This window comes from Eretmochelys imbricata, chromosome 6 (genome assembly GCF_965152235.1).
Source record: "Eretmochelys imbricata isolate rEreImb1 chromosome 6, rEreImb1.hap1, whole genome shotgun sequence".
Classification (NCBI taxonomy): domain Eukaryota; kingdom Metazoa; phylum Chordata; order Testudines; family Cheloniidae; genus Eretmochelys; species Eretmochelys imbricata.
In genome coordinates, this window is record NC_135577.1 from 125,716,937 (window position 1) to 125,741,887 (window position 24,951).

At 45.1% G+C, this 24,951-nt stretch overlaps 1 protein-coding gene across 3 annotated transcripts in view; it reads right to left on the minus strand.

The window, feature by feature from the left end:
• GPR137C (G protein-coupled receptor 137C) overlaps positions 1-24,951 on the minus strand; it is a 32,271-nt gene that overhangs the window by 3,154 nt on the left and 4,166 nt on the right. For 2 of the 3 annotated variants that reach the window (XR_013346458.1, XR_013346459.1), the window contains exons 2-7: positions 14,444-14,487; positions 12,791-13,019; positions 9,471-9,620; positions 8,057-8,182; positions 7,781-7,899; positions 4,164-4,476 (exon numbers count right to left, since the gene is read on the minus strand). Coding sequence is in view for 1 of the 3 variants with exons in the window: in XM_077819631.1 (XP_077675757.1) it covers positions 4,305-4,476; positions 7,781-7,899; positions 8,057-8,182; positions 9,471-9,620; positions 12,791-13,019; positions 14,444-14,487 (840 nt within the window). In the remaining 2 variants the exon portion in view is untranslated. Of the gene's footprint in view, positions 1-1,275; positions 4,477-7,780; positions 7,900-8,056; positions 8,183-9,470; positions 9,621-12,790; positions 13,020-14,443; positions 14,488-24,951 lie in introns of those variants that run through there. The other variant, XM_077819631.1, reaches the window with a different exon arrangement.

Consider the following 24,951-nt stretch of genomic DNA (forward strand, 5'->3'; position numbering starts at 1 on the left):
GTACAGAGGAGATGGGCAAGCCAGGGTACTAGGGAAGTGGAGGAAATAATGGCCCATGTGGTCATCCCCAGGAGCTGCTGGCCAAGGTAGAGGGCAAGAACCAGGAAGTGTCACACAGCTGCAGGCCTGGAACCATGTGAAATCAGGCCAGAGGGAAGTGAAGAGATGTGGGGGGCTAGGCCCACAGCCTCTCATCACTGTAATGGCCCCCTCTCCCCACACCACCTGACACACATACCTAGGGTGCCTTGTCCACTCTCCCTTTGTGCGTGTTACTGGCTGCGTGGGTGCTGCCCCCATAGCCTTTACTGGCTGTGTGCATGTGCCTAGTGCCTGGTGTGTTGTCTCCCCCCCAAAAAAGTTTAAGTATATCCTCCTCCAGGGCCCAGAGCCTCAACCCACTCAGCTGCCTTGTTACAGCAGTGGGTGGGCTTGAGCTTGCCACATGCCCCCGGGGGCACCTGGCTAGAATCAAGGCTGGGTGCACAGGCCAGAAGTGTCCCCCCATAAAGGGAAACTCTGTTCAAGCATGGCAGCTGCTCCAACCGCACAGCTTGTGTTTACGAATTAGGGAGAGGAGTGCCAGAACCCTTTCCTTCTACATTCCCAGGAACAGAGATGGAGGGTTGCAGGACAGAATGAAGAGGTGTGGGCAGGAGGGGTGCGAGGCTATGTCAAGGGTAGCTTGCACCTCCCCTTGAGGAAAGCTAGGCCCTCACCCCTCCTGCCCACACCTCTTCATTCTGTTTCAAGCTGCACACACACACACACACACACACACACTTACTGCTCGTTACAGATACGGAGTCACTAAGATGCCCCAAGTCACCTCGTGGATTGGCAAGTTGCAGACGGGGCTCTTATGCTTGTGGTTTTCCTGCATCAAAAAAGTCACTGGACCTTTCTAGCTGATCCACATTTGGACAGTAATCCTACAAGATGTGCCACGGGGAATGCTTGTTAGGGAGCACAAGACCCAAACAGTAGTATCACTTTCCCCAGTTTGTTCAAGCCAGAAGATTTCTCTTAGACTTACACACTCAGTCTCTTTAGATGTGTCCCTTTAGCAAGTGTGTGGAAGCTGGCTCTCTGTGCAGGAATGCAGCAATTGGGGGTGGGGTGGGGGGGCGAAAGAGAGAAGGAGAAGAGAAGTCACATGGCTTTAAAATCATTTCAAACTTGGGTAGAGTCCACTGACCAATGGACAAGTGATGCAGAGACCCTAGTTGCCTAACTGAAGGCAGCACCGGGAACAGAATTCAGCCCAGATGCCCATAAATAGCACAGGAGAATTTATTCCACATAGTAGTGCTTGGTTACAGTTTAGTGAACAACAACAAATAGGTACATTCATTGGCCACAGCTTCCTGTTGCAACCAGCTCTTGACTGGTTGTGAAGCTGAGAAACGGTTAAACCATTACAAAAAAAATATGGAATGAAAGGCAACTATGCATATAAAAGTCATTGTACACGTCAGCTATAAATTACTTCAGTAAAACACAAGACTGGCCCCAATCTGAGCTGTCGGAGTTCTGAAATTGACGGCCATCCATACAAAGTAATAAAAACCAAAACGTTTGCTAGTCACTCACTAGTACACACTTAAGCAACAAGACTCACTGCCCTGATCGGTGATCCTAACGAGAGGAAGATCATATTGTCATTCTGTGCGTCAGTGCAATATGAACAATGAGTCTGTAGCCCTTTTTTTTTTTTTTTTTTTGCACAACACTCCCTTCCCTCCAAAGGAAACTTAAAGTGCTCCTAGTGCTTTGGACTTTTAAGCAAAAACAGGGGCCAGTGGCTGAACTTCACGTCTTTGGTGACTTATGGGAGGGGGAAAGAGAAGGGCTGCGGCTGGAGTTCAGGTCCCTAACTAGTTTCACCATAAGTCAAGCAGTGATCGAGACAGAGCAACTGGTTTCTGAATCCCAACCTAGGCAACGAGACGGGTCTTACAATGGTAGCTAAAATAAAAGTAGCTGGGAGAACGGTTTTCCTAAGTCCTTTCTGGCTCGAGCAAGAAGGATCCAGTGATCTGCCAAAAATAGTCTCCGAGCCTTTAGAGGAAGGAGTACAGGTTGCCTTTGTTTTGGACCAGGGAGCGAAAGAGGAAAGTGAGGACATTGGAGTACCCCTACACCTCAAGCCAGCTGCTCAGTTTCTGGGTGGGGGTTATACAGAGAGAGGGGGTCCCTGGTCTGCCAGCTAACTGGTTCAGAACTAGCTCAGTAACAGCAAGGATTTAGATCTGCTCACTATACACTCAAATGTTCTTTCCCCACACACATCCTAGGCCTGCCCCCCAGTCGCCACTATCTTCTTTGAGAACCAAGAGTTTATTCTTGGAAAACGTGCGTCACACCCACCATATAGCTGCAAGCCTGGGAATCAGCATTAAGGCTAGACAGTCACTTCAGTCATGTTCCATGTGCCAGCAGTATCCCCACTTTAGTGGGGCCATTTCCCCACTGTCCTACAGACTACATGGTCCTGTTCAGTCCCTCAGTGAAGTTCTACTTTAACATCAAACCTTAATTCAAGTTTAAAAACAAAGCACGCCTTGGAAAGTGCATGCAGTTGATCGGCAGGACCAGCTCCTGCCATCAGCAACGTATGCCAACTGTTTAAGCTTCTAAAGGAATGTAAGGTGGAGAGATCCTGGGGATGCTGGAGAGAGCGGCTGCCCTACACTAGCCATAGCAGCTTTGCCATAGAAGCATGCTTTTCCTTGTAGGAGCTACTAATCTGTGTAGACCAACAGTGTATTTAACAGCTCACTTTAGAGCCTATCTAAACACCTGTGCATCCTCACAGCCACGTCTTGCTTTCCTATTTTAAATAGGGTGCTTTTGGACACAGTTAAAAAAAGTGATTTAAAGACCAACTTCCTGCCAGAATATAATCCTGGACGTTAAAAAAACCTACACATTCCATTAAATGCTACTCACTCATTAGACCCACCCACCCTCCAGTGCACACGCTGCAACGAGATGCCAAAATTTATCCAATACTTCAACAGGGGGTCCCCCTTGTTCAGGTCATGTTGCACTACTTTTACATTACATTCAGTGGAACGTCATGGGACACTCATTCCTCAGACACAGGAGAACTAGAAGTTTTGAGGCAGTCCCAAATAGTGGCACAGATACCACACTGTAGGCTTCCCGATTTCTGTCAGAGAAAGCTGCCATGAAAGTGAAGAGAAGTTTTCATGTTCTAAGAAGGACCTCTAGTTTATATTCAGCCAGGTTAAATATAAAATTGCTATTATCCCCCAAGGCAGATTAAGCACCGATTCCACTAGGGAATGCAGTGAACAGATCCTAGTATGAAAGAAGCCATGTTATGTATTGGTTTCGGCCAAAATAAAATGCTCGCGCCACTTATCCAGACTCACTGCTAGGTTTGCTTGAAGAAACCACCTGGCAAGGAGCATGCCTCATTGACACATGCTCTCTCCACAAGCTTAACAGTAACTACTCATTCTGCTTGCTCTAGGTGGCATTTTTCTGTTTAAAAGAGCAGAGATGGTTACTTTTCAGTGACCTTCGTGCTAGAAACAGCCATTGAGCTCAGGCCTTTAAAGACCTTCGCACACCCATGCTTTAAGGTTTGCTTTAACCCACAGTCCAGCTAAGAGTATTTTAGTAGTCTGCTGACATGAGGACCAAGTTAGAGTAAGACCACATCCCCAGCAAAGAAACACTAAATTTGTATTGTGAATATGGCACATTATACATTAGGTAACTTTCTTCATTAGTATAAATCCCACACAGTTTCTCTGAAGAGAGAGAGAGAGAGAGAGAGAGAGATTGAGATTGTGTCCTTGGAGTGGATCAGGACACCAAGCACAGCACGGTCTACATATTGACGCGCCCGTCTTCACGGGATGACCTCTCCCAGCCATGGATGTGCAATTAAAAGTAACATGGAACAGACGCAGGCTGTTCCAAAGGGAAGTCGGAGCGTGACGTGTTCCTTCAGAACGTGCAGATAAAAAAAGTGCAAATATGCATCTGATGTTGGTCTAGTGAGTCAGCTCTGGGGCTTCTAGCTGCCAACGAGCATCTTGAGAAGACTTGACCTCCCCCCAGAAAGCTCCCAGAGATTTTTCACTTTCCCTTTGCTACACGGTACCATGAGTAACAGTTTTACATACCACACACAGCCTAAGTCTCCAGGTCCTGGTTTACAGCTGCAAGAGAGAATGGAATGTTTGTGCAGATGGAGTTAGATGTTTGGAAAATGATCGGACTCCCACGAAAGCCGCCCCAAGAGAAGCGAATCTTGGTGGGGTTCTTCAGTTCTGTGGCGTGGAGTATAAGCTGTGGTGATTGTTAGTTTCCAAATCACTACACGTGAAGAGCAGTGGGGCGGTGTCTGGCTTAGGTCCACTCAGACAGGGAATAACTGCACAGCTATCGCTCTCAGGCAGAGTGCCATACCAGCCGGAGCACTGAGGGGTAGCCAAGCTTTGGAGAGAAGAAATGGGAAATATTGGTTAGAGATGAGAGTCTAGAGTTATTCCAGGATTGTGCTGTCTAGTGCTGGAGTTTTAATGCAAAAAAAAGTTGAAAGTGGCTTCAGGTAGGAATCTTTGTCCAACCCTTCAACTTTTCAGAGGTGACCAGTGATTTTGGGTGCTCAACTTGACATCTCAAAGGGCCCTTAGTTTTCAGAGAGTGGGCGTCCAGCACCTAAAAGAGGTCAGGACCTTTCTGATGGGCATCCTAAGCGGAGCATCCAAATAAATAAATAAAAAGTACGGCTGTCAAGCGTTTAAAAAAAAAAATCACATGATTAATCATGTTGTTAAAGAGAATACCATTTTAAAATATTTTTGGATGTTTGCTACATTTTAAGAGATTGTAATTTCAATTACACAGAATAGAAAGTATACAGTGCTCACTTTATATTAATTTTGACTACAAATATTTGCACTGTAAAAAATTTTTCAACTCACCTCATACAAGTACTGTAGTGCAATCTCTAGCATGAAAGTTGATCTTACAAATGTAGAATCATGTACAAAAAACTGCATTCAAAAATAAAAATGTAAAACTTTAAGAGCCTACCAGTCCACTCAGTCCTACTTCTTGGCCAGCCAATCACTCAGACAAACAAGGTTGGTTACAATTTTCAGGCGATAATGCTGTCTGCTTCTTGTTTATGTCACTGGAAAGCGACAACAGGCGTTTGCATGGCACCGTTGTAGTTGGCGTTGCAAGGTATTTACATGCCAGATGGGGCATACAAATGTTTAGCATATCTGGCATGTAAATGCCTTGCAATGCTGGCTACAAAAGTGCCATGTGAACGCCTGTTCTCACTTTCAGGTGACATTGTATGTAAGAAGCAGGCAGCATCTCCTATCAATGTAAACAAACCTATTTGTCTTAGTGATTGGCAGAAGAAGGACCAAATGGACTTGTAGGCTCTAAAGTTTTACACTGTTTTGTCGAGTGCAGTTATGTAACCAAAATGCAGATTTTCACTTTCATGATAAAGAGATTGAACTTCAGAATTTGTAGGAGGTGAACTGAAAAATACTCTTTTGTTTAACAAATTTGAGCATAAGCTTTCTTGAGCTACAGCTCACGAAAGTTTATGCTCAAATAAATTGGTTAGTCTCTAAAGGTGCCATAAGTACTCCTTTTCTTTTTGTGGATACATACTAACACAGCTGCTAATCTGAAACCTATCTTTTGTTTATCATTTTTACAGTACATATATTTGTAACAAAAAATAGAGTGATCACTGCACTTTGTATTCTGTGTTGTAACTAAAAAAATATTAAATATTTTTGGATAGTTATAAATGTGATTAATTTGTTTGAGTTAATCCTGTGAGTTAGCTGCGATCAACAGCCCTAAAATAAAGACAAATATACACAAGTTCACTCATTACTTCTAGGAGCTATTTCTAGAACTGGTTTCAGAGTAGCAGCCGTGTTAGTCTGTATTCGCAAAAAGAAAAGGAGGATTTGTGGCACCTTAGAGACTAACAAATTTATTTGAGCATAAGCTTTCGTGAACTGTAGCTCACTTGATCGGATGCATCTAGAACACCTGTCATGCCAAGATGCACTCAGAAAAGCCTGGATCTCAGTCTGAGGAGAACACTACAGCCCCGCTAAGTTTTCATACATCTTTTGGCTCAAGATTGTTATACAGCAATAATTGTTACTCTAGGGGGAAAAAAAAACAAAAAACAAAACACACCACACTTTACCCAGGACTTTCTGCAGCTTGCAAGTCTTCACCAGGAATTCAGCAGTTTTTAGTTTAGAGGTACACATGCCTGTAAACCTCTATGCATTTTAACAAAGACTTTTTCTCTGACTTTAAGCACCCAAGAGTGACCTGATTTTCAACAGTGGTTAGCACCTGTGGCCAAAGTCCATAACATAACTGGAATATGCTTCATGCAAAAGGTCTCTTGAAAGGTATTACAAAGTTTATAATCTGAATGTGATCATCCTATTTGTATAAATGTATCACTCTTGTATCTGAAGCTAGAAATATAAAATATAACTGAGGGCCTATTGTAAGTATGCAAAATGGGGGCCATTAATGGTAGTTTGGAATCTTGATGGCTCCCATTAACCAGGACAATTGTCTGTAGATAGGTTTCAGAGTAACAGCCCTGTTAGTCTGTATTCACAAAAAGAAAAGAAGTACTTGTGGTACCTTAGAGACTAACCAATTTATTTGAGCATAAGCTTTCATGAGCTACAGCTCACTTCATTGGATGTTTCACTTGTTAGTCTTTCTGTATATGTGTGTGCTGGCAAGTGGGTAATGAAGTCTTACAGTAACATGTGATCATGTCATCTGAACTAGAATCCATCTTTAACCTGATGCTTTTTCATTGAGAAGGAGGGGTGGGAACCCAGAGAGGGACAAAGGATTTCAGCCTTGTGCAAAAAAGGTATATAAGTGGGTGGAATAGAAAAAAGGGAGGCAGCCATCATGAGAGCGCCCCTAGCTATCACCTGAGCTGTAACAAGGGCTGTACCAGGGGAAAGGATTGTGCCCAGACTAGGAAGGTGTCTGGTCTGTGAAAAACTTATTGAAATATCCCTAAGGGTGAGATTTTATCTGTATTCAGTTCTTATTACTGTACTAGACTTACATGTTTTATTCTATTTTGCTTATTAATACACCTTGTTCTGTCTGTTACTACTTGGAGCCACTTAAATCCTACTTGCGGTATTTAATAAAATCATTTTACTTATTAATTAACCCAATTAATACATACCAGGGGGGCAAACAGCTGTGCATCTCTTTATCAGTGTTATAGAGGGCGAACAGCTTTATAAAGGGTAAAATGGATTTATTTAGGGTTTGGATCCCATTGGGAGTTGGGTATTTGAGTGTCAAGGACAGGAACACTTAAGTTGCTGTCAACCAAGCCTGCAGCTTTGGGGCACGTGGTTCAGACCCTGGGTCTGCGTGGGAGTAGAGTGGCGTGTCTGGCTCAGCGAGACAGGGTGCTGGAGTCCCAAGCTGGCAGGGAAAGCAGGGCCCTACCTCAGGTGGCAGCTCCCAGGGGGTTTCTGTGATCCAGCCCGTCTCTCTCAGGTCCTTAGTGTAAGCCACAGCTTATGTTATGAACTGCCTCATTTATTTGGTCTACCGGTTCGAGGCCCCTTTGCTAGGAAAGATTCTTTGGCTTAAAAGAAGAGCAGGAGTTGGTTGCTCTGTAGACACTGTTTGCTGCTCACAGGCGAGAGTCGAATGGTGATTCTGAATATCTGAACAGCTCCCCACCTACCTGCCTCCTTCTCTTGCACCAAGTCTTGGCAAGTCCTCGTCACTGTCATATCGCCTTGGATTGTCAAAGAAGTACGCTCTGGAGCTATAACTGTGACTGTTGATCATGCCAGCTGGTGTCTGTTGATAAAGGTAAAAAAAGCACCCAGTTGTTTCTAGAGATTACGTAGTGGAAAAAAAAAAGAAGCTATTTAGCTTGAGTAAATCAGACAAGTTTCATGTGCAACGAGCAACTTGAAAAAGATCTTAACCCCAGAGCAATTAGTTCATAGCCTACCAAGTTCTGAGTGAGCCTCTGAGCCCGGAAGAACAGCACCACAAAACTGGTCGGCACAAGCTCCCAGAGGAAGAGGACCACTCCAAACACCACATATTCTTCACCACTGACTTCCTCCGTATGCATCTGGAAACGGAGAAGTTATGGTTAAGCCTGGAGAGTTGGGTCTTTAAAAGAGCACTCTTGGGGGTGGGGGGGGGAGAAATATGAGTGTGTACACACACACACACACACAGATTTTCCCCAAAGTGATGGGATTCCAAGACAGACTAGGATGCACAAACTCTTCTGGATTTCAAATCTGGAAAGAGTTCGGATTAGCGTTGCACACTGCAATTGCCAGACTGGCTCAGATCAGTGGTCCAGCTAGGGCAGTGTCCTGTCACTAAGTGGCCAGTACCAGCTGCGACAGATTTCAGCTGAGAGCTTCCACATCAAGCCTACTCAGTTTTTGGGGTGGGGTGGGGGGATGGGCTAGTTCCTTAGTGTAGAAAGAGGACCCCTCACCAATCAGAGCAAGTGTTTCAGGTCAACTCAGACATCTTATAGAATGTTTCTAGATTATAGGGTGGTACACTGGAGGCTTACACACCCCTATATACAGTGATGTGGCAGCTAGTATCCCACCTCCACCACCACCGCCTCTAGGGCGGAGGGTATGAGGCCAGACAGATGTGATCTCCACATCTCCACCATGGTTTCAGTCAATCCTGGCTGGCCACAGATGCTCAGGACCTAGACTGACCTACCGAACGGTCTATACTGCAGCACAGTACCTAGTGCCATTACACCAGCTCTACAGGTGGGCACTCCCTATTAAGAGGGTGCAGTTTGGTGTCCAATTAAGATCTCGCTGAGGTTTAATCTTGTGCACTTGGTCAGTACTTAGATACTTGGCAAGCAAATCCCATTCACTGCATCTTACTGTTATGGCTAGTAACAGGTTAGTGGCAGTGACCTCGAGTAGTCGTCACCACAGAGATCTAACATTTGGAAGCATTTGTGACAAGTAACCCCCCCAAATTAAAGGAGGAGCCTAAGAAAGTAGCGGCAGGGTGACAGTCATATTTTCCCTTAGACTCAAATAGCTTGGAAGGCAGCTTTTAATGGATTAGCGTCAGGCGCTAGTTGCCGGGGCTGCTCTTGGAATCTTCGGGGTCAAGCTCCTCTAGAGATGTGTCTAGTTGTAGACAGCAGGTGTGTTACATTAAGCCTCACATTCCTCTTAGGACGGACTGTTTACAGGGAGTCTCAGGAACTGGACTATGAGAGCTTTTTAAGAACACTACAACAACATCCTTAGCGAGATCCCACACACCCAGAACATTGATTTTTCTCCTCATTAGCCATTTTCGGGCTTAGAGACACCCCCCACACCACCTGCCAACACCCACTTGTTGATATTACTAGTTACCTTATCTGAAAAGTTGTCCCAGCCATAATTAAATGGACTAGGAACATTCTCTGGAGATATGGCCACTGCTACCAGATTATAGCAAGCCCTTGAAGAGTACAGAAGAACAACTACTGAACCGACGAGGATAGCCTGGCAGACAGATGTGCCCTAAGAACCAGGGGAGGAAGCGAAATACGTTAAAAATCTAATAGGTTGTTACACAAATCTTCCCATAAAATTGTAATTTTATGCACGGCAAGTCATGCATGCATGACTGGACCCAGAACATCTACTCATCACACTAGCTTTAAATATTCTAGTGACAGCATGGTTAAGAACCCTCTTCTGGGCCGGCGGGGAGTTGATTGCAATTGTCCAGTTCCACATGACTGTTTCTTACCGACCTTTAGGAAGAGAAGTGGAACCTTGCAAACCACTGGGAGGATTATTCTAGTATTAGGTCCCAGTTGCAGAGTGGTTATTTTTGCAAGCAAACAATTATACAGATGACCTGGCTAGACAGGCGTAGCTTAGTTATACCAAAACGCAGGTTGGGTTTGGTCTTCATTTACGGTGCTTCGTTGCCACTAACTTGAGGTGTGAAACCCCATTACATTGGTTGGCAAGTACAGCACACACTGCAGAGAGGGCTGGAGTACTGATGTAGCAACAGCCTTTTAGGAAGTTTTTTTGTCAAATAAGAGAAGCCTTGGTGTACTACTGATTAGGAGCAATCCCCACAGCAGGGCTGCTGCTGGGGAGAGGAGGCAAGAGGAGAGAATAGGAAGGTTAGTGGAGGACACTGAAATTCTACTTCCAGAAGTAGTGACTTCTCAGATTTCAGAACATGCTCACAGATCTGGTCTCAGGGCAAAGGAAACCAATTCTGAGCAGAGGAAGTCAGTACCTCTCTGAAGGCGATTTAAATTCCAATTCATGCAACTGTGACTCCTGCCTGATCATGCTGCAGAGCCACAACCAGCAGCACAGAGCCCTTATGGTCAGATATTGCAACTTGCTGAAACACCTCTGTCTGTTTCCCCCACATACAAAAGTGACTTGCCAAATGTGCCTTTGAGACCCAGAATGTTCAACCAGAAGATAGAGTTTAGTTCCACTTTTTCCTTGTTTTGCAGCACAAGGCTGTATTTGAGAACTGGAGCAACTGCTGGCAGTTTAACTGATCCCAAATAAACTTGGGCTCTTTAGCTCCTGCCTCCTTGACAGTTCGCTCATCTCAGGAAAATGCAGAAGGGAAGTTTTGGGGGGAGAAGATGGGAAGCCATCAGGATCTACATCTGCTCCCTAAGATAAACTATGCCAGGCTAGACCACCTAGTCTATGTAGTGCCTTCAGTATGCTGAGTCCATTAGACAAATATGGGGCAAGGTCCCCTGAATCATGGACTCTGCAGGTGGGAGGGCGGGGAGGGGGAGAAGGAATCTCTTACTTGCTGACCCCTTCTCCTATGCAAGTTCAGATCAAGCAGCAGAAACGTCTAAGGCAGAGGAGACAGGCTGGCATTTCATAGGGGTAGTCGTTTAAAGCCGGTTAGCTCACTGGCTGCCACACAGCAGACCATGTGCAAGAAAAAGCTCCAGTAGTCGCTGTCCATAGTTCCAAGGAGAGGGGAAGCGTCGCCTACCAGCCGATGATGTAGGCATGGGTCTAGCGAAGCGACTCAGACATAGGAGTCATTGCCTTGGGCAGAGGAGCCTTGTTGAGCTACAGGAGCCCAGGCTCCCAATTTGGCCACACACAGGAGCTGCCAATTCCTGATCACCAGTAATCAGACCCAGCAACATCCTCATCCCTTCTTTGATGAGGAGGTGAATGCTGCCCAGCCTTGTTTGAGTCCGTCTCCACTGACAGGGGCTTTGCAGACCCTGGACAGAGCATGGTCACCATGGGAAAAAGTCATCTAGCCCCATCTCCAGCAGAGGCAATGCTGCCTTTCATCAGGCCATCAGCCCGGGTTTAGAATTCTGGCTCCAGTAGTAACAAGAGTCCAGGGCTCCTGCAATGGAGAGAGACCGTGTGATGGTGCACCCCATAAAGCTCTATGGAAATATGTTTGTGTGTGTATGATAACTGGAATATGTTTTATGCTACATATGCTATGTAACATCTCTGTAAAGGTTATGATCTACTGAATCTATTCCTCCTATTTGTATGCCTGTATCATTTTTGTAGTTGAAGTTATGAATATTGGCCACGTACTGGCTTGATTTCTAGATAACTCTGCGAATTCCTTTCTCCAGGAACTGACCAAATGCTCTACTAAGGTTAAGTGCCCAATTAAGAAGCACTTAAGGAACAATGCATCTTGGAAAGCTCCAATCCACATAAGAATGTCTCCAGGAAGACTTCAAGATACCATGTGGAGCTGGACTTTGCATAGGAGAGAGGAGGGGGTCTCCATCCACAAGAGAAAGTCTATTTAAGCCTGTGGGAGACCCCTTCATTTGGTCTTCAGCCGGCTAAGAAGATGTATCCTTGGGGGTCGAGAGGCTCTCTCTCCTTAGCCAGCTGAAGACAAAATGGAGGGGTCTCCCACAGGCTTAAACAGACTCTCTCTCTCCTATGCAAAGTCCAGCTCCAAGATGGAGTTATGGAGTGACTTGCCCAGGTGACATGTCCATGCATGACTCCCAGTTTTTACAGGCAGAAGCCATTTCCCACATGGTATCTTGAATGTCTCCAGGAAGACTTGTGTAGATTGGTGCTCAGTGCTCCCAGCTGATAGAATGCAGTTGTGTCTATACATCCTTTGGTCAAGTCTGGAAACCTGGGGAGGGAAGGGAAGGCATGGAGAGGGGGAACCCCAAGCCAGGTGCAGTTAGCCCATAAGGAGATGCTACATGTAATGGAGTGGGATACTGCTTCTGACACAAGTGATGTAAGCTGGCTTTCTTCTACAAGAGGCCACCAGAGTTTTATTACTAGACTGGGTTGCTAGTGGATCTGGTTTATGGGTGTCACATTAGCAGAGGATTGCAGTTACTACCAAATGCCTCGACATTAAGTGTCAGATAGCAACACACCATCAGTACCAGATCTTGACTCTGTACTGAAACAAGTGATTTAAGAAACTCAAGGAAAAAAAAAAAAGTCCAGTATTGACAGTTATAGTGATCTTCTGTTGCACCAACAGATCTCCTGCAAGCACAAACACAAATTGAAGAACCCAAACTGAAAAGAGTTTGACTAGTTCCAGGCTGGAACTCTTTTTGTTCTGTGTTTGCAGAGCATCTAGCATGATGGGGTCATGGTCTTGGACTTGCACCCCTATGGACTGAAGTAAATAATTCAGCACAGCTTAGACAGCATTTACCTACCTTTGACTCGAGGTAGACGTTCGCCGATGACATTTTTGCAAGTTTGCACATACAACAAGCTAATGAAATGGCACAAAGAATGAAGAGACTGTCATTGACTAGTGCCCGAACAAATACTGTCCATCTCAGCCGACTCTCTGGGACATCTTCATGGATAAGCATTGCACAAGTTAAATTCACAATGAGAAAGAGAAGGCTGGTAAATATGGAGCCCAGATACAACAGGACCCTGGAAAAAGAAAAACTGATTGAGCAAAACAGTCTGAAGAAGTCTCTACCGCCGCATCATCTCCCTTGTTCTCTATTAGTTCATTTTACTCCCAGCATTGTTCTTCATTTGCTATAACTCAGCAAGCTAGCAAGTGTGAAAGGTCAGTTATGTAGACAAGGAATTAGGGAAGCCATTTAGAAGTCAGTTTAAATTGTTTAGTCGGCATAGTGTGTAGAGCACGGGTATTTAAAAATCACTCAGTTGGTAGAAGCTTGCAAGAAATCAGGAGTTACAAGATTCCTGTCTTTCTATCTTAAAGTTGCAAGATAAGAACTTAACTACTGGTTTAACTTACATTCATGTAAGTTAGAGGCTCTGAGAGTCAGCCCAACCACCTGCAGCCACTTATTTTCACCAAGGCTGATAACACAGTCGAATCTACACTCTCCATTGAGAGTTGGTCTCCTGACACAGGTCCATTAGTTCTTGGCCTATGGGTCTAACGGACACAATCTGAAGTCCCGCCTTCCATACAGAAGGATGTCCTACTAAAATGACTTAACACGCAGGCTTGAGCCACAGGCGTGGTTGGTGTGTTGCGAAGCCACAGCATGGGTTCATAAGCTAGGGATCACAAAGGTCCACAGAAGACAAGACTCCCTCACTGGCTTATGGCTAGATAGTGAATCCCAGAAGTGTTCTACCATGGTTCTCAGCCTTTTCATGGGTCACCCTAACCTGCTGGAGCACCAATACCCTCCCATGAATTACAGAAACATGTGCTGTCTAATGCAGTGCTCATTCTAGACCCTTAGGCTAGGTCTACACAGCAGCTAAGCCACCTGCAGCTGGCCCATGCCAGATGACTCAGGCTCGTGGGGTTGTTTCACTGCTGGAGCCCAGGCTCTAGGATTCTGTGAGGTAGGAGGGTCCCAGAGCTTTGGCTCCAGCCTGAGCCTGGAAGTCCACACAGCAATGAAGCAAGCTTGCAGGGTTCAGGTTGTGGGGCTGAGCCAGCTGGCACTGGCCAGACATGGGTTTTTTCATTGCTGTGTAAACGTACCCTTTGAGAGTTGCAGGGAAGCTCTCGCTGGTGCTATGTGTGTTAGTAAAGAGGGGCAAACCAGGAGCTATAGCATCTCCCTTTTGGGTACAATCGAGTCCTTCACCCCCAGACCCACATAGGCACCCCAATCCGATGATCAGGCTGCCCAGTGACTAGCCCACAACTTCTTCAGGGCTTTGCTTTCCACCCTGTACTCTGAGGTAACTGAATTAATCTTTGTTAAACATCTGGGTAAGAGACAAAACAAAGCTATTGCTATGAAGTTTGAATGTAGCGTTTGGTAGATTTCAGACACTGACTATCTTTCAGGTACGCTGTACTGTTAATACACCCAATGAGAGCATGTTTGGGCTAGGCAAGAAGAGGAGTCACTTACTTGTACTTATTGAATTCTGCTGCACATTTGACTTTGAATATAACCTACAAAGGAAGAGTGTGGAAAGTTATTCTAACATGCCCATAGTATGTGTTACAGTTCATGCTGTAGTTACATTAGAAGGGATTCTGCTCAGCAAAAGGGCAGAAAAGGGTGGGGGGGGTTTCTAGCTCTCCATACTCTTACTACTGTTTGTAGCCTGCAACCATTTGCCACATAGAAAATTAACCTGTTCTGCTAGGTGGACTGAATAGGTCATGAGAGTTTAGTCTAAACAACTGTTTTAGTAGCTAAGCAAGTAATTTATGAATCCAGTTATTCGTTGGGCAATTACTGCGAATCCTGTCTTGCTCTGAAGGACTTTACAAGGAGAGTGGGATTTGGTCTTCAGTAGCTGAATGTGAGCTACATTGTTCAGCAAAATAAAGTTGTGACAAGCTTTTCATATTGAATATTGTAGGACCTCAGTCATGTTTAATTTCTTTATTAAAGAAAGGGTTTTAGCTGCTATTCTTAAATTAGACATTAGGGGGCTATTTCTGGTTAGCCTTTTATATTTGATTACGTTAGAACTCATGGCAAACTATATTGCAATAGAGTACGTGCACATTCGCTTCTGGGTTTCTTCACCCTGGCAGAAGCTCAGCTGGCTATATTTGCTTAATGATTCACCATATATTTGAAGAAATTCTTCAGAAGGCTGAAGTCCCAGACGTGCTGAATTCTGCAGAGTAGAGGATAGATTTACAATTTCATATGTCTAGAAATGTGACGAAAGTTAGCAGCTCATGTGATGTGTCAATCTTTGGAGCAGCTCTTCAATTGGGAAGGGAGCAGTATGGGCAAGTTGAGGCTATAAGCACCTCTCCTTCTTAAAAAGGGTGTTGGGTACACGTGACATAAAAGGGTACAATCCAGACTAATGAGCAGGTGTCACCCCTGCCCTGTAACCTTGAGTACCTTACAATGCTTTGCTGAAGTAGCTCCCATCTGGACTGCTCACAAGTGGCTTTCCAGCATGCAAGCCACACCTTGAGTGTCTGCATCCGATGAAGTGAGCTGTAGCTCACGAAAGCTCATGCTCAAATAAATTGGTTAGTCTCTAAGGTGCCACAAGTGCTCCTTTTCTTTTTGTAACTGCAACCTGTCAGTTACACCCTGCTTCTCACCAGCCTTGGTTATACTGCAGGAGGACCCCAGCATACCCCGCAGTCATGTATGTCCTGTATTGCCCAGCCCCCTTTGACAGTACAAAAGGTTTTAAGTTTGTTATTCCTTTGAGTGAATAATATGCACATAACTTGTTACCCAAAACAGAATTACCCAGACACTTCAATTTAAACACTCTGGATTAGATAAAACAGTAAAACAAGATTAGCTACAAACATTGAGTAAGAGTAATGATGCACAAAGAGTCAGAAACTGTTACAAGAAATACAAATACCTAACAAACAAACTAGATCAGAGTCAAGCAAAGTTTCTTAACACATGCTTTCAGCAGTCTTACTGAAGAACCCCTGTGTCATAGTGTGGGGGACTCAGGGCCCTGCATGCCCCCCCCCCCCACTTCCTGCGATTCACCAGGACTCTCAGCCAGACAGTAAAACAGAAGGTTTATTAGAAGACAGGAATAGTCCAAAACAGAGCTTGAAGGTACAGGAAACAGGACCCTTCAGTCAGATCCATCTTGGGGCTGACCCTGATGCTGGACCTCCCTCTATTTTCCCCAGCCAGCTTCAAACTGAAACCCCCCCTCCAGCAGTCTCACCCAACCACACCCCCTGCTTCTCCTCCAGCCTTTGTCCAGTTTTCTGGACAGAAGGTGTCACCTAGCCCCAACCCCCTCCTGGGCTCAGGTTATGTGCTCATGTATCAACCCTCAAGTGAAGTCCCACCCTGATATCCCACCACCAATGCAGACTCTACCAGTAAATACCCCCCACTGTCACACCCTGTCAGAGTTCAGGGCTTGCTTTCTTTGTCACTTCAGGTGCACTAATGCGATGGGCAGGGAGAAGAGATGGTGCCCTGGGGTGTTTCAAACCCTCTCTAGGAAAAAAAAAAAAAAAACATTTCCAGCTGGGAAGTACGAGACAAAAGTCTATGTGGAAGGATGTTCCCTTCTGGATTTCTTGCTCCTGTTTCAGCTTTCTTTGTTTCCCTCCAGGTTTGATTATTCTGTTTACTGCTTAAAATGCAAATTAAGCAGAGTACACATTGCTTTGTTTAGGACAAAGCTATTTCCCCACCTCAGTTTCGGCAGGGTTGTGGGGTTTGGAACATGTGTTAATATCATCATACATACATAATTTTATAATTTCACATACAACGTTGCCACATATTTTATCAGGATGATCCTGACCAGCAGGTGAGTTTTCAGAGGATGCCTTAGAAGACATACTATTGTAGTACCTTTTAGACAAGATGTGTAGGATGACCACCTGTCCTAATTGGGTGGGACAATCCTGAAATACAGTGTTCAAGTCCCAGTCAGAATCACGCCAGGACGGCATTTGACCTGGGTTCCCTGCGGCATTGCTTCACACCTGTCTGAGGTTCCGGGGTGGCACCAGCTTCTTCCCAAGGGATGAGGTGGGCAGGGGAGAGAAAGGGGTGAGTTGGGCCTTCACCCCCCCCCCAAAAAGGGCCCCACCCCCTGGCCAGGCCGGAAGCCGAGCCATGGTAAGAACCCTCATAGGCAGTCTGCTGTGGGGAGCCCCGGACCCTCCTCCTGCCCTAGGCAGAGGGCCAGTGTGCCCAAGAGCAGCCCCTGACAATGTTCTAAAACAGAGGCTAATGAGGCTCTCATATTTTGAGACCAATCAGAGCATCAGTATAAGACTTTGTCCTTTAGAACATGCCTGCACACCTCCGGAGAAGGCAGATTCCTAACCTCTTTGAGCAAGTGGTAGCAAGGCAGGAGGGAGTCACTCCATCTAGATCAAGTGTCTATTGCGCTTCGAACTGCAGTGAGTCATCATCATATGGTGCTGACTAATGCTTCCAGTGTCTTCACTAAGGACTTAGGCAGGGTTTGAACTTCAGTGAAACTGGCACCTAGACCCTGTAGGCTCCTCTGAAAGATTCTAAGGGTACAGGAGACAGACAGGTCTCCGGCTACTGAGATGCACGAGAAAAGAATGTCGTGACCTTCCTATCTCCTAATCCTTAACTCAGTAAAGAGCCCTATTTTTCAGTGGAAGTTAGCTGGCAACAGCCTCAACGCAGCTAGCAAGTAGAATGGCCGCTACTTGCATTCAGGCTGTGAGGGTTTGTAACACAACATCACTACTTTCAGCGTATGAATAATGAAAGTACTTACGCAGGAGGAGGAGAAGAAACATGATTTTAGTCTTTGGAGAGCATTGGCTGTTGCTTACAAGGATATGAGTATTTACTGGGCTAGTCTGGCAAGGAAGAGTTTTGAAAGAGAGTCACACTCATATGGTCTCAAGATTTCTGAAGCCAAGGTGGCAAGTTTGATGGGGTAGCACAGCTTTGAAGGAAGCTTGGCATGGTTTTGCTGAAGGATTGGGAGTAAGAGACTTTACCAGTTCTAGCAGACACTTGCCCTTGGATATTAAAACAGTTGTATGATCATTGCTCAAGAGCACCCACTGCTGCAGGAAGCTATACTGAAAGGCTAAGCTCCTACAGCTTCCACATCATGGGTGTTTTGTGGCTAATGAACCGCAGTTTGCTGCTGACTAACTGGGCAACATTCTGACCCGACATCTCCCTCTGCCTTCATGTCTGAGCCATCAAAGCTGCCAATTCACATTATGAGAGGCTTCAGAATACAAAGTTTCAGCAACTACAGATGGCAAAAGGCTTCTAGGAAACCTTTGCCACAATGAAATGGCCACTAGCACTCATGACTGAACATGTGTCCAATCCAATATGGCAGGTCTGTACAGTACAGTACCCCATCTGACAGTGGCCAGTACCAGACTCTCCAGAGGTGAAGAATGCCACATAGACAGATGTAGGATAATCTGACCCCCCAAGCCTGTTAGGCCTAGTAGCTAGAGACTGGCTTAAGATCATCAAAAGCTCAACTTATTTCTGAGACTAGATATTTTGCCTCCCAATCCATCCTGAAGAGCTATTTCTCCACCATATTGACAGTGCAAGGGCTTTTTCCATATTCCTCCAAGCTGTGACTATTGCTGGCATATCAGCGGGACATGGGCCGGCTATGCTGGGGATTTTCTGGTTTTGAAACCAGCAAGAGGGACATCAAGATGAGTCAACTGGAGAAGTCCGTGGTTAGTGAGTGTTTGTGTATCCTGGACATCTGTGTGACAACTAAGAGGTTTGTATCATCATCCTGAGTGACGATTCTGAAAGGCACAAGTCAGAGCTCAGACCTGGCTTTTAAGAGATTAAAAGTAGAACAGAGTGTTTGGCTTGTGCTTTCTTCCCCCAGCACTCTTTGCTACACTAAAATCCCCTGCACTCCCAGTGGGACTGAGCCATTGATGGGAGGTCAGAGAGAAAGTCTTGTTTATCTTGATCTAAAGAGTATTTCTTAGTACTTAATTGGCTGTACTAGGCAGCAGGTTCCCTGTCCATGACCGTTAGACACTGATGCAAGCATTGAAGCGGCCTTGTAAAGAGTTTCTAGAGCATCCCAAAGCTCTGGGATCCTTGTTCAGCTGCTGCCATGAAGAGTTGAGGATGAGTATGCAGGACCAGTACTTCAAATTTTGCTCACCCTGAAATATTTGTAATGATCTATAAGCCTTGGCAGGAGATAGACTTTAATAAACGCCATCGTCGTGCGTTAGGTCTCACCTCCTCGATGCCAATTTTAACAGTTTAGGCAGGCCATAGCTTACTGCTACTAAAGGCTTTATACTATTTGCAAACCCAAGTTATCCAGTAGGTTGCCATCTAGAAGAGGGTCTTATTTGCTAACAGGGTACATCGGGATTTAGCTGTAGCCCCCAGAATTAGGAGTTTTACCCCTCAAGATTAAAGGGTGGAATTCCAGACCTCTCAACACTGGCCTAACTCTGCTGCCCTTGTATTCAATGGTAAAAATTTCATCAATTTGGATGGGAGCAAAGTCAGGCCAGTGTCAAGAGCTTTTGGGGGTGCGGGGGGGGGGGAGAACAAACCCTAGCAGGCCAAGACAGAATGATCAGCCTCTTGAGATGAATGGGGAACCCCACCTCATGGTGCAAATTCACTGCACAGCAAGTCAGGGACTGGGGAATTCAGGGGTTCCTTGATGCTGCGATGCAACAGTGATGGAGCTGGTGGATCTGCTGCTCATTTGATTCACTGGTCAGATGCCCCGTGTTCCTACCCCATCCAGTGGCACAAGCAGCGTAGCAGCTACTCCCTGTATTTGGAACAGCAGCCCTATGGGAGAGGGGCAAGAACATTTTCACAACCTCCCTTAAGTGCCAGCAGAATCCTTCAGAGCAGCTAGCCTGTCCACCAGCTGTGCTCTGGGGGCTGGGGAAGGAACACATGAGATCTGGGCCTTAGACAGTTCACACCTGTCCTTCCAGAGACTGCAGGCTCAGGAAGAAAGCTACACATTTGGAAGGGTCTTGGGGTTGCAGAGGACTCCAGTTATGTAATGAAAGCAGCCAAAACTGACAGGTGAACTTCCAATTTGCCAGAGAACATTTCCCCACTTTCCCTTGGCATGTAGATTTGTCAAGCCTTTGACAGGTGGATGCTCGTAGACTTTAGATGATCATGATGGTCCCATCTGGCCTCCTGCACATTGCAGGCCATAGAACCTCACCCACCCATCCACTCCTCTAATAGTGCCCTAAACTCAGGCTGAGTTACTCAAGTCCTCAAATCATGGTTTAAAAGACTTCAAGTTACAGATAATCCACTTACACTACATTAATCTTGTAAGTGACCCATGCCCCAGGCTGCAGAGGCAGGTTAAAAAAACCCATGCCCCAGGGTCTCTGCAAACCAACCCAGAGGAAGAGTCCTTTTCAACCTCAAACATGGTGATCAGTTAGACCCTGAGCCTGTGGGCAAGACCCACCATCCAGACACCTGGGAAAGAATTCTCTGTAGTAACTCAATGTCTTGTCTCCAGCAGTTGGGGATTTTTGATACTGGCAGTCACCAGTGGGCCACATGCCATCATAGGCAGTCCTGTCATACCGTCCCCTCCATAAATTTATCAAGCTCAGTCTTGAAGCCAGTTAGGTTTTCTACCCCCACTGCTCCCCTTGGGAGGCTGTTCCAGAACTTCAGTCCTCTGATGGTTAAAAAAGTCACCTGATTTTGAGTCTAAACTTGATGGCCAGTTTATATCCATTTGTTCTGAGGTCCACATTGGTGTATAACGTAAATAACTCCTCTCTCCCCCTCCCTGGTATTTATCTCTCTGATGTATTTATAGGGAGAGGTCATCTCCCCTCAACCTTCTCTTGGTTAGGCCAAACAAGCCAAGCTCTTTTGAGTCTCCTCTCATAAGACAGGTTTTCTGTTTCTCAGATCATGTGAGTAGCCCTTCTCTGCACCAGTTCCAGTTTGAAGTCATCTTTCTTAAAGATGGGAGACCAGAACTCCCCACACTACTCCAGGTGAGGTCTCACCAGTGCCTTGTATAATGGTACTAACACTTCCCTGTCTCTACTGGAAATACCTCACCTGATCCATCCTAGACATTAGTCTTTTATGGCCGCATCACATTGACAGCTCAGTCATCCTGTGATCAACCACTACACCCAGGTCTTTCTATTCCTCTGTCACTTCCAACTGACAAGTCTCCAGTGTATAGGAAAAATTCTTGTTAGTTCCTAAATGCATGACCTGGCACTTTGCATTATTAAATTTTCTGTTTCTATTGCCCCCAGTTCTTGTATGATATTATGATCCTTCTCCATAGTGGCAATAAACTCCCAACTTTGGGTCATCTGTAAATTTTATTAGTACACACCCACTTTTATGCTAAGATCAGTAATAAAAAAAATGGGACCAGTCTTATTTAAGAAGACTGAACCCTGAGAAACTCCACTAGTAGCCTCCCTCTAGCCTGAGAGTTCACTTTTCAGTATGACCTGTTGTAGCCTCCCCTTTAACCAGTTTGGTTCCACCTTTCCATTCCCACATGAAGCCCCATCTTCTTCAATTTAACTAATAATTTCTCATGTGGAACGGTCTCAAATGCCTTACTGACATCCAGGTTGATTAGACTGACTACATTTCCCTTTAAAACAAACACACACAATTATCTTCTCACAGAAGATGATCAGGTTGGTCTGGCACAATCTACCTTTTATAAAACCATGTTGTATTTTATCCCAATTACCATCCACCTCTATGTCTTTAACTATTTTCCCTTTCAAAATTTAAGACCTTGCATACAATTGAGGTCAAACTAACAGGCCTGTAGCTTTTTAAAAATAGGAACTAGATTAGCAATTGCAGTCAGTGTACAACCCCTGAGTTCACAGATTCATTAAAAATCCTTGCAATTGGGTTTGCAATTCCATGTGCCAGTTCTTTTAATGTTCTTGGATGGAGATTATCCAGGCCCCCCAGTTTAGTCCCACTGAACTGTTGGAGTTTGACTCCCACTTTGGATGGGGTAATTTCTACCTCCATATCCCCATTACCATTAGCCACCATCCCACTATCCCTAAAATCTTCATTGCCTTAGTTTTTAAATGAGAGTAAAGTATTTGTTGAGGTGTTGGGCCATGACTAAATAATCTTTAATCTCCACCCCATCCCTCAGTGTTTAGCAGTCCCACATCTTTTCCTCATTTTTTCTTATTTATAGGACTACAGAACCTTTTACTATTAGTGTTAATTCCCTTTGGAAGGGCCAACTCTGCTAGGCTTTGGGCAGTTCTCACTTCATCCTCACACTTGGATGTCCAAGAGGTAGCTTTCCTTGCTGATCCATCCCATCTTCCATTTCTTATATGCTTTCTCTTAATCACTTGTTTGAGATGCTTGCTCATCCAGCTTGGTCTGCAACCCTTCCCTAGGAATTTTTTCCCCTTGCTCAGGATGCAGGCTTCAGATCACTTCTGCAACGTTGACAAAGTAATTCCAAGCATCTTCCACATTCAGAGCCTTGAGTTCTTTGGTTCAGTCCACTTCCCTCACTAATTCCCTAAATTTTTTAAACTTGTTCTTTTGAAATCAAGGACCCTCATTGCAGACCTATTTTTGTTCATCTTTCCATTTAGTTTAATTGGAATTAGGTCCTGATTACTAGAACCAAGGTTGTCCTCTACATCCAGTTCTACTACCAAATCTAAAATGGCATCACCTTTTGTTGGTTCATCAACTGTTTGGTGAAGAAATCGGTCAGCTATCACATACAGCAGAATCTGTGCCCTTCTATTATCAGTAGAACTTGTCCTCCAATCTATATCTGGGAAGTTAAAGTCTCCCATAATCACACAATTCCCAGTAGTATTTATTTCTTTAAAACCATTAAAGAAGTCTCTATCCATATCCAAACTGGATCCCGGTGGTTTGTAGCACACCCCAAACACTATCAGGGGAACATCTAGCAGCTTTCTTCCCTAACAGACTTTATCCATTCCATCACTTATCATTTCTTTAGAGTCCACCTCATCATAAATATACAATGCTACTCCACCACCCAAGCAGTTAGTATGTATAAGAGCATAGATTTCTAGCTACAAAGTTTTAATATGGCCACATGTCTTTGAATCAAGTTGGAAATTAACAGGAAGGGACAAGAAAAAGGAAGGGGCAGAGAAAAAAAAAGCCCTAGCAGGCTGAGCCATATTGGCCTGGCAGACCTGTACAGGTCCCTTGGTCAAGCAGAGCTTCTTTGTGCCAGCCTGACATACAGAGGGACTGTTCAGTGCTGTACCAAGACTGGATGGCAGTACTGGAGTTGTAAAGGAGAAGTCTCTCTAGGAAGGAAGGAAGGAGCTAAGAGCTGTAAGTACTCCACATAAACACTCAGCACAGGCAGTTACCTCCAAAGTCCCCCATTCGAACAGTCAGAGCACAGGGATGTACCTCTAGCCACTGCTTTCAGTTGGCCAGAAGGGATTCTATATTACTCCTCAGAACGATCTTGGTTCGCCTGAAGTTGTTGGAAGTCCCTCTCTCCAAGCATAAAGATAAGAGACAGAACGTGGTTGCCTAATTTAAAAGGAGCGATTATGGAGACATCTGGGTGTGTTGTTACCATGAACCAGTCACATTTGGATATGCTCTTTTGTCATTAAGAACCATCTACACTCAAGAGTTAGGTTGACGTTGTCACATCCTGACAAAACTCTTAGTGTTGATGCAGCGATGTCATCGAAGAACGCTTTCATTGATGTAGCTACTATTGCTTGAGGTAGAGGTATTCCTACAGGAATGGGAGACCTCTTTCATTGGCACGAGCTGCCTCTACACTACAGAATTATGCCAGCTATAGCTATGTGGCCATATGGTCTCTGTATAAGGTACATCTTTGCTACAATCACATACAGTTCAAGCCCCTGCAGTGTAATAGTACAGGCTCTTCTAGGACCACACCCCAGAAGTGCCCAAAGTTTGCACCAAAATCAAACAACAAAAAATCTTTCAGTCTAACCAAGAGAGGAAACCAAGAACAGAAACTGTGGAAGGTTAGTTTCTTCCCTCCCAGAATGTTAGTGCCTTGATCATAAGGTCACTGACAAATCACAAGGGCTTGCTGGGATGCACTCTGCATTTCCCAGCACAGAAAGGTGGCAGCATGTCTACTATGTCACGTGGTGGTGGGCACTTCCAATTTCTGGAGACTCCTTAGCTGGTGAACCAGGCAGTTTTAACACTGTCCAAGATTCCCACCACCCAGTGAACCCATCCTTAGAGTCATACTGTTGAAGAAATATAGGAGAACCAGATAAAGCTAATGAGGAAAGGTTTAAGGGTACAAGAATGAATGTGGAGCATCTTGGGAGCTCACCGATTAGTGACAGAACTGTTGAGTTTCCTTATCTAGCTTGGATATTTTTGGGATACAAGAACTCCCAGGCTGGGTATGATTTAATTACTCTGGAGCAGATGTGCATGTACAGAAGGGGAAGTGGTCTAGTCAGTTCAAGAATTACAAAGAGAAACCCAGACAGGTTGGAGGTCATGGATAAGCCAACCTTAGGGATGCAGCCTGCCAGAGGACCTCTTCGCCTCCTGCAAGGCAGAGCCCTGAGTCATATTGCTATACGCGATAGGGAGTGATGAGGGCAACACTTGCAAGCAGGCTTTTGTAGAAGGGGAAGCAAGTGGTTGCTGTGGCTGAAGTTACTCACAAAGGGCCTCTCCAGATGATCAAGGCAGGGAGTGACTGGCAGTAGAGGGAGAAGACTTCTTTCAGAACTAGCCTACTAGGAAGATGCCAAGATGGCCACTGGCAGTGGGGTGCGGGTGGAGAAGCTATTTTAGGTTTCATGTGGAGTATCATTGACAGTTCAGTCTCCAAGCTAACTCTTAGATTTATAATTTGGAGATACACCTCTTTGGAGGCATAATTGGGGGGAAAAAGTGTCCCATTT